The sequence below is a fragment of the Lithobates pipiens genome, unplaced genomic scaffold, assembly GCF_037356315.1.
Source record: "Lithobates pipiens isolate NorthernLeopardFrog02 unplaced genomic scaffold, aLitPip1_a1.2 Scaffold_27, whole genome shotgun sequence".
NCBI lineage: Eukaryota > Metazoa > Chordata > Amphibia > Anura > Ranidae > Lithobates > Lithobates pipiens.
In genome coordinates, this window is record NW_027507788.1 from 38,502,030 (window position 1) to 38,512,460 (window position 10,431).

General features: G+C 47.5%; 1 protein-coding gene across 2 annotated transcripts in view; it reads right to left on the reverse strand.

Annotated features, from left to right (window-relative positions):
• Nucleotides 1-10,230, reverse strand: part of IFT46 (intraflagellar transport 46) — a 43,038-nt gene extending 32,808 nt beyond the window's left edge. For both annotated transcript variants that reach the window (XM_077456827.1, XM_077456826.1), the window contains exon 1: nt 10,066-10,230. In XM_077456827.1, the coding sequence (XP_077312953.1) occupies nt 10,066-10,095 (30 nt within the window). In that variant the 5' untranslated portion in view covers nt 10,096-10,230. The remainder of the gene's footprint in view (nt 1-10,065) is intronic.
• Between the last annotated feature and the right edge of the window lie 201 nt (nt 10,231-10,431).

Sequence of the window (10,431 nt, forward strand, 5' to 3'; positions counted from 1 at the left end):
ATACTATTAGAGGGTGAATCTGGTAAATATCATCAGACTCAGAGATCAATTTTTTTTTTTTATTAAAAACAAAGTCTTCCTTCAAAAAAAAATAAAAAAAGTCATTTTAAGAATGTTCGTTCTATTTTCTAATCGTTAGTTGGGTCAAATCGACGTTTGTTTTCAATCACAGTGGCGGGAAAATTTGGAAATCGAAAACTGCTTGGTCAAAGAAATTTTCAAACAGTGCATGTGGTTTCCATTAAGAAATTACCAGCGAATTCAGCGAATGTACAAAGATTTTTCGTCTGAATATTCTCGTCTGAAAATTGATCCGTTTGGCCAGCACAAGGCTCGGTACACACCTACAGTGATGTGAAAAAGTGTTTGCCCCCTTCCTCATTTCCTGTTCCTTTGCATGTTTGTCACACTTAAGTGTTTCGGAACATCAAACCAATTTAAACAATAGTCAAGGACAACACAAGTAAACACAAAATGCAATTTGTAAATGAAGGTGTTTATTATTAAAGGTGAAAAAAAATCCAAACCATCATGGCCCTGTGTGAAAAAGTGATTGTCCCCCTTGTTAAAACATACTATAACTGTGGTTGTCCACACCTGAGTTCAATTTCTCTAGCCACACCCAGGCCTGATTATTGCCACACCTGTTCACAATCAAGGCATCACTTAAATAGGAGCTGCTTGACACAGTAAGGTCCACCAGAAGATCCTTAAAAGCTACACATCATGCCGAGACCCAAAGAAATTCAGGAACAATTGAGAAAGAAAGTAATTGAGATCTATCAGTCTGGAAAGGGTTATAAAGCCATTTCCAAAGCTTTGGGAATCCAGCGAACCACAGTGAGAGCCATTATCCACAAATGGCGAAGACATGGAACAGTGGTGAACCTTCCCAGGAGTGGCCGGCCGCCCAAAATTACCCCAAGAGCGCAGCGACGACTCATCCAAGAGGTCACAAAAGACCCCACAACAACGTCCAAGGAACTGCAGGCCTCACTTGCCTCAGTTAAGGTCAGCGTTCATGCCTCCACCATCAGGAAAAGACTGGGCAAAAATGGCCTGCATGGCAGAGTTCCAAGGAGAAAACCACTGCTGAGCAAAAAGAACATCAAAGCTCGTCTCAATTTCTCCACAACACATCTTGATGATCCCCAAGACTTTTGGGACAACATTCTGTGGACCGATGAGACAAAAGTGGAACTCTTTGGAAGGTGTGTGTCCAAGTATATCTGGCGTAGAAGGAACACTGCATTTCATAAAAAGAACATTATACCAACAGTAAAATATGGTGGTGGTAGTGTGATGGTCTGGGGCTGTTTTGCTGCTTCAGGACCTGGAAGACTTGCCGTGATAAAAGGAACTATGAATTCTGCTGTCTACCAAGAGATCCTGAAGGAGAATGTCCGACCATCTGTTCGTGTACTCAAGCTGAAACGAACTTGGGTTCTGCAGCAGGACAATGATCCTAAACACACCAGCAAGTCCACCACCGAATGGCTGAAGAAAAACAAAATGAAGACTTTGGAGTGGCCTAGCCAAAGTCCTGACCTGAATCCTATTGAGATGTTGTGGTATGACCTTAAAAAGGCCGTTCCTGCTCGAAAACCCTCTAATGTAACTGAATTAGGACAATTCTGCAAAGATGAGTGGGCCAAAATTCCTCCAGGACGCTGTAAAAGCCTCATTGCACGTTATCGCAAACGCTTGGTTGCAGTTGTTGCTGCTAAGGGTGGCCCAACCAGTTATTAGGTTTAGGGGGCAATCACTTTTTCACACAGGGCCATGATGGTTTGGATTTTTTTTCACCTTTAATAATAAACACCTTCATTTACAAATTGCATTTTGTGTTTACTTGTGTTGTCCTTGACTATTGTTTAAATTGGTTTGATGTTCCGAAACACTTAAGTGTGACAAACATGCAAAGGAACAGGAAATGAGGAAGGGGGCAAACACTTTTTCACACCACTGTATGCAGTTTGCGTTTGATCTGTTTCTGCAGTACTTTTTGCTGTGCGTTTTGATTTTTGCATACGTGATTTTGCTGCAATTTGCATTTTTGCTTTTTTTTTTGGCCAAATTGTTGTTGGGCAGAATAAAAAACACAAATTGCTGCAAAAACACATTACATGCTTCTCTGCAGTAGATTGAACCAAAAAAGCACAGTTTTGCATGAATGTGTCTCATTGGAAATCATGCAAATGAACTGTTGTGCGTTTCTGAAAAAAAAACACATAGATGTGAACCAAGTCTAAGGCCGCGTACACACGGGCGGACTGTTCGCCCAACTTTGTCCGTCAAACAGTTTCGGCAAACAGTCCGCTCAAACTTAGCATGGACGGACATGGCCACACACGACGGACGAACAGTTCGCTGAAACCGTGCGCGATGACGTGAACGGCACGTACGACGGGACGAAAAATACGACGTCCTATACACTGCATTATAGCTTTCGGCGTGAAAATCCTTTCTGAGCATGCGCGCAACTTTGTTTGACGAACAAGCCTACACACGAGCGGACTGTTCGCTGAAACAAGGTTTCAGCGGACAGTTTTTCGGAAATTCCGAAAAACCTTGTCCGTCAAACTGTCCGCTGAAACTGTCCGCTGAAAGCCCACACACGAGCGGACTGTCCGCCCAAACACTGTTCAGCGGACAAAGTTGGGCGAACAGTCCGCCCGTGTGTACGCGGCCTAAGATGTTTAGTAACATAATGGGGTTAAAAAAAACTAAAATTAGCCCTTTATAGTACAAAAAAAAAAAAAAAAAAAAAAAGCAGATCACTACTGTAATGGGTTCGTTTTTTTTTTTTACTGTAGAAATGTGAAAGTAATATTTACAGTAGCAATTATTTGTTCTTTGTATAATAAAGGGCTATTTTTTTTTTTTGTAACCCCATTATGTTACTGGCCGATTATGAAAATAGTAATCGATTAATTTCATAATCGATTTGTTGTTTCAGCCCTACTTTCACTTCCTGATTCCCTGACCGAGGATGGCAGCAGGGGCAGCCGAGAGATGAGCGATTGCTCGTCATCTGCTGCCGACATCGCGGGCACCCTGGACAAGTGAGTGTCCATTTATTAAAAGTCAGCAGCTGCAGAATTTGTAGCTGCTGGCTTTTAATAATTTTTTTTTAAGGTGGAGCTCCACTTTAATACTTGTGGTATATAGGTCACCAAATAGTTATGTACAACTAATGACAACATCGGGAGAAGTAGATTTTCAACATGCCCCTACAGACAGTTGTATTAATCCACAAACAACACTACTAGCAAGAACCTGTTCCTACAAGCAAAGTCTACCTATGTGCTGCGATGCCCGGCAATGCAGTTCCTGCCCTGCGATAGCCGTCCATACCCCATATATTTATGCTCTGTATACCACTGTTGTATATATCACTTTGTTTATTCCCTTTAAAAAAGCTCTTTCTCAACAAAAAAAAATTTGGGAGAAATAATTGTAACTTTAATCATTTTTATTATCTTATGCATTTGTTTACCACGGTAAAACAAGGGACACCATTAGCACAACGTATGTAGATGAAAAAGGACGCAGCCCCGCCATGTCCCCAAGGATGAGGATCAGGAAGAATCAATACACAAGAAAATGCTCAGGTAAACCAACAAGTGCTTTTTTTAATATATTTTCTTGATTTTTAAATATAACAAAATGCAGAAATATAGGAGGTTATATGAAAGACATATTGCAGTATAACAGTTTTGGTAGTAGATTAGTAGATTTTTATTGAGGTCTATAGTACATTGAACCAAAAAAGAGGGACAACTGAGGAGAGAAGAGCGACAAACCGAGGGAAAAAGAACAATTGCTGAGGGGGAAAGAATGAAGAATAGAGATGGGAAGGCCTGGAAAAACACATTTTTTTAAATTTTCTTACAAAGCCTTTTTTTTTCCCCTGGAAAAAAAACATAAGTGTGTGTGGAATATGTTAATTTACAATGGTATATAATAGATCTATGACATAGTATTCAATCTATATAACATGAAGACCTTAACCACTTCAGTCCCGGACCATTTTGCTGGTCAAAGACCAGACCACTTTTTGCGATTCGGCACTGCGTCACTTTAACTGACAATTGCGCGGTCATGCGACGTGGCTCCCAAACAAAATTGACGTCCTTTTTTTCCCACAAATAGAGCTTTCTTTTGGTGGTATTTGATCACCCCTGTGAATTTTATTTTTTGCGCTATACACAAAAATTAAGCGTCAATTTTGAAAAAAAGCATTATTTTTTACTTTTTGTTATAATAAATATCCCCCAAAAATATATATATAAAAAAAAAAATCGATTTTTACTGTGACTGCGACATTATGGCGGACACATCGGACATTTTTGATACATTTTTGGGACCATTGTCATTTATACAGCAATCACTGCTATATAAATACAGTGATTCCTGTGTAACACTGACAATGACACTGGCAGTGAAGGGGTTAACCAGTGGGTGGCAGTGTAGGGGTTAAGTGTTCCTAGGGGTGTGTTACTAACTGTTGGGGGCTGGGCTTTAATTTAGTGAACACTGATCTCTGCTGAGATCAGCGTCACTAGTTGCTAGGCAGAACGGGGAAATGCTGTTTACAACGACATTTCCTCGTTCAGCCACCCCATGAGACGATCGCGGGTATGCCCGCGGCGATCGAGTCTGCGGGACCCACGACCGGACTCACGGGGGTCCCGCAGGGCGGCATTAAAGATTGGACGCACCTGTACGCCAATATGCCTGCCCGTGCCATTCTGCCGACGTACATCAGCGTGCGCTGGTTGGGAACCGGTTAAAGTGGTATTAAAGGTTCGGCTTTAAAAAAAAAGAAATAAATACACCTGTAAACTTACCTGTTCTGTGCAGCCCTGAGCCTCCTCCTTTTGGGTCCCCCACTGGCGCTCCTCCCCCATGACCAGTGCCCCTAATAGCAAGCCGCTTGCTATAGGGGCACTGGCGCATGCTCGCTCCCAAGTCCTGCTCTATGCGTCCCTAAGACAAATAGAGCTGTGGCTCAGCCCTTCCCCCCGCTCTCTCCTCATTGTCTCACTAGCTGTGATTGATTGGCTGAGATAGCAGGGGGAGCCTATCAGGAGAGGGAGTCCTGGGACAGCCGAGGCTCTCGTGTACATCGCTGGAGCAAGAGGGGGCTCAGGTGGGTATTGAGGGAGGGCTGAGGTGGAAGCAGCCTTTATAACCACTTTAATTAAAGATTTCTGAAACTTTATGTAAAGTCTTAAATTATTGCAAGTTCACTCAGGTGATGACAAGCAAATCCTGGAATACAATTCAAGTAACACTGTACTTCTCAATGTTGTTCTCAAACAAAAGAACTAGGGGGAACTGCAGGGGAAAGGCTCCAGTTTAGTATACTTGTGGGCTCCATCTTGTACCTCCTACAGTTGGGCGATTGTTGGGATACAGTAGAAATATAGGGTAAATTTGTATGACAAATTACCCTATTTTTCACTCTATAACACGCACTTTTCCCCCAAAAAAATGCATGTGCCATAGACATTAGGCGCAGGCGCACTGAGCGTGCCGTTTCTAACGGCGATCATGCCGTTAGTGGCGGCACCAGCGAGCATGTGCGGGAGTGATGTCATCGCAGCTCCAGCCAGTCACAGCGCCGGAGCCGTGATACCCGGAAGTCACACCGGGATAGATGGCAGCATCGGAGGAAGCGAATGAGGGTCGATGCCGGGTCTTCGATCTCAGGTAAGTAATTCATAATGAGCTAGTATTCTTTGCATACTAGCCCATTATGCCTTTGCCTTGAAGGGTGTATTTTATTTATTTATTTTTTTTAAGAGGCTTTACTTCCTCTTTAAAACTGGCCATTTCTGTGTTGAAAGTGAGAAACTCAGTGGAAGGCCTGTTTCTGTCTCTGTGTCTGCAAAGCTCTTCAAAAGGTGTCATCCTGTTGCATGACAATGCCTCATCACACGCTGCAGGTGAAACAATGGCAAAACTGACTTCCTTAGGCCCTTTTCACACTGTCAGACCGTACAGGTCCGACTGTCAGTTTTGATGGCGGACCTGAACAGGCGCTCCACGCTGGTCTATGGAGCGACAGATGTCAGCGGTGACATGTCCGCTGACATCCGACCCGGTCCGATCTGCCAAAAGCAGATACGTCTGGATCCGTCGCTGGCTGATCGGGTGAGATCTGATGAAAACGGACATGCTGTCCTTTTTCATCTGATCTCTCCATCTCTCCACTGGCTCAGCAGAGATCAATGGAGAGATCTCCTGCTGAGCTGGCGGACACAGGCGGACTCAGAGGCAGCGGATCCGCTTCATGGGAATGAAGCCTTAGGCTTTCAAGTGATGCCCCATCCACCCTAGTTGCCTGACCTGGCTCCTTCTGACTATTATCTGTTCCCCAATCTCAAAAAAACACCTAAAGGGACAATGATTTGGGAGTGTTCCTGTCATGGTCGATCTGTTGTCCCGATCGTACATAGGAGACCTGCTCGCAGGATTCCCTTGCGGAGAGCTTGTCGGTATCCTTGGGCGCGCGTTAGCGCGAACGAACGCACGCGAGTGCACGTAGATACGAACAGGCGCACGCGGGTGCGCGACGGCACGAACGAGCGCACGCGGGTGCGCGACGGTGCGAACGGGCACACGCGGGGTCACGAACGGGCGCACGGTCACCCGCGGGGGCACGCAGACTCGCCGTGCGACCGTTCTTGGCGCCCAAAGGACTACTTAAGGAACCAGCTTCTGTTCCTTCTTGCTGTCCTGTCTACAGCGTGTCCGGTGATTCTGCTATCTGTTCCTGTTGTTCCTGATTACCGTTACCCGGCCTGTTCCCGACTTCGTTTGATTGCTGCCTGCCACCGACCTCCTGCCTGCCTGACTACGTCTCCTCCCATGTACCTCTGCTGCCCGCCTGATACCGACCTGGCTTGTTCCGACCTTGTCATCTGCCACCTGTTGTTCCAGCCTGATTGCCAGTGCCTGCTGATACCCGCTGACTGTCACCTGCTGTTCCAGCCTGACCACCAGTGCCTGCTGTTCACACGGACCTCCGTCAGCTGTTCCAGTCGTTCACCTGTGCCTACTGTGTGACCGCATCCCCAGCTGCTTACCGGGTGTCTACCTTCCAGTACCTCCGTGGATCTCTTGCTGCTACAGGTCCGACCTACCATATTCCAGCTTGGCACTTGTTCCCTCCGAACTCTTGAATCCCTGTCTCCACTTCCAGGGGCTCTCGAGCCGGAGGCTTACGAGGAGCCGCTCCCTGCATTCTGGGCTCTCCTACCAGGTACGTGACAGTTCCGGAGGCAACTAATGCTGCAAATGAGTGGTTACACCAGCAGTCGGAAAAAGATTTTAATTGTAGGAATTTAAAAGAGAAGTATGGGAATTTTTTTCCCCATCATGATACTTACTTAGATGGATGCAGCATCGGTGCAATGCTGCATCTGTCCCCCGCTGTCTCTGCACTGAAAACCGAGCCACCGAACACCACCGATAACTTGATTCTCTCGGCTCCCAGAGAAGAGAGCATCTGCATGTCAATCAGCATCTCTCCTGCTCTGCTCCTCCATGCTCACTGGAGTGCTGAGCTGTGGAGGGACGGGGAGCGGCCATCTCAGCTGCTTGTTGAGATGCTGAGACGACCATCAGTCCAGGCACCTGGCGGATCCAGACTCGGGATGACACGGTTCGTGGACTTATCTGTGTGACATCAGCAGAGAGCAGACTTCAGCCCGCTCTCTGCTGAAAACGGGTCACAGGAGAGCAAAACGAATTGGAGAAGCCCAGCGGAATGAGCTCAGGCTGAACTTCTCTTTTAAGAAGCTGCAGGACAGATATCATAAGTGCATCAACTTCCTGGTGGAATATGTAGAATAGTGTGGCAGTTACAGCTTCCTATCTCAATTAGGTAAGGCTCAATACTTATCAGCACCCCTTGTATACGTGGTCCTGCGCAGCGCGGCCGCCCTGTAGCAGTAAATAAATGTGCTATGGGGTGGTCGGCGAGTGATTACATCTCGCAGTCCTTGTTATTACATTTGTAATTAAAAATATGATTTTAAAAAGAAAGTTTCATTTATTTACTGAATAAACGGTCCTTTTATTTCGAGCGTAATACTTTATATACATTTCACCTTCCCAGGGTAACAAAATGACTTCCAAATTTGTAAAAACTCCTCCACACTCACTTTCTTTTTCAATTTTTCCACAAAAAAAAAAAAATATGTATGGAAAACAATAGGGAAAAAAAATGTTTTCTTCTCATGGACTAAACATTTCCAGAAATTTTACCTCTTTAATGAAGACAGAGGAGAAAAGAGTGACAACCGAGAGGAAAAAATTACGACAGAGGAGGGAAAAACAAAGATCGACAGGGAAAGACAGACAAACGAGAAGGAAAGAGAGAGAAGAGACAACGGGCGAGGAAGGAAAAAGAACGAGGGGCGAGGAAAGGAAAAGAACGAGGGGCGAGCAAGGGAAAAGAACGACGGGCGAGCAAGGGAAAAGAACGAGGGGCGAGCAAGGGAAAAGAACGACGGGCGAGCAAGGGAAAAGAACGACGGGCGAGCAAGGGAAAAGAACGAGGGGCGAGCAAGGGAAAAGAACGAGGGGCGAGCAAGGGAAAAGAACGAGGGGCGAGCAAGGGAAAAGAACGAGGGGCGAGCAAGGGAAAAGAACGAGGGGCGAGCAAGGGAAAAGAACGAGGGGCGAGCAAGGGAAAAGAACGAGGGGCGAGCAAGGGAAAAGAACGAGGGGCGAGCAAGGGAAAAGAACGAGGGGCGAGCAAGGGAAAAGAACGAGGGGCGAGCAAGGGAAAAGAACGAGGGGCGAGCAAGGGAAAAGAACGACGGGCGAGCAAGGGAAAAGAACGACGGGCGAGGAAAGGAAAAGAACGACGGGCGAGCAAGGGAAAAGAACGACGGGCGAGGAAAGGAAAAGAACGACGGGCGAGCAAGGGAAAAGAACGACGGGCGAGCAAGGGAAAAGAACGACGGGCGAGCAAGGGAAAAGAACGACGGGCGAGCAAGGGAAAAGAACGAGGGGCGAGCAAGGGAAAAGAACGAGGGGCGAGCAAGGGAAAAGAACGAGGGGCGAGCAAGGGAAAAGAACGACGGGCGAGGAAAGGAAAAGAACGACGGGCGAGCAAGGGAAAAGAACGACGGGCGAGCAAGGGAAAAGAACGACGGGCGAGCAAGGGAAAAGAACGACGGGCGAGCAAGGGAAAAGAACGACGGGCGAGCAAGGGAAAAGAACGACGGGCGAGCAAGGGAAAAGAACGACGGGCGAGGAAGGGAAAAGAACGACGGGCGAGGAAGGGAAAAGAACGACGGGCGAGGAAGGGAAAAGAACGACGGGCGAGGAAGGGAAAAGAACGACGGGCGAGGAAGGGAAAAGAATGGCGGGTGAGGAAGGGAAAAGAACGACGGGCGAGGGGGAAAAGAACGACGGGCGAGGGGGAAAAGAACGACGTGCGAGGGGGAAAAGAACGACGTGCGAGGGGGAAAAGAACGACGTGCGAGGGGGAAAAGAACGACGTGCGAGGGGGGAAAAGAACGACGTGCGAGGGGGGGAAAAGAACGACGTGCGAGGGGGGGAAAAGAACGACGTGCGAGGGGGGGAAAAGAACGACGTGCGAGGGGGGGAAAAGAACGACGTGCGAGGGGGGGAAAAGAACGACGTGCGAGGGGGGGAAAGAACGACGTGCGAGGGGGGAAAAGAACGACGTGCGAGGGGGGAAAAGAACGACGTGCGAGGGGGGGAAAAGAACGACGTGCGAGGGGGGAAAAGAACGACGTGCGAGGGGGGAAAAGAACGACGTGCGAGGGGGGAAAAGAACGACGTGCGAGGGGGGAAAAGAACGACGTGCGAGGGGGGAAAAGAACGACGTGCGAGGGGGGAAAAGAACGATGGGCGAGAAGGAAAAAAAACACCATCGAGGGGGTGAAAAGAAGGTAAATTGAGAGGAAGAAGGGCAGCTGGCACGAGACTGCTATGCAGACAAGTCTTCCTCCTCTCTCCGTCCCATAGATCAGTATAGGGTGTCACCATCCTATCCTATGATCTCTGTACAATTACCTGCAGCCCCTCTGCGTCCCTCTTGTCCATCCCGCCCGCCTCGTGCAGGTAAGGTGATTGCCCAGTCACCGTCCTCTATCAGATCCCCGAGCAATCACTATGGAGACCGCGGATGCTACACAAGGTGAGAGATTGGCGGAAGTGACGTTGCGGATGAGGCGGGCGGTGTGAGGTGTGCGGAGAATTATGCCATGTGACACATTCGTCTCCTCTTCTTCTGTATCCAATGCAAGCTATACCTGATTACCTGGGACTACCTACTTACTGGGCATGCGCCATTTCCTTCACTTGCAAGTAGCAGGACATGGGGCCGAACGACGAGCGTGCATAAATGAGTTCTGTGTGTGCCCGTCGGATAACCTTACT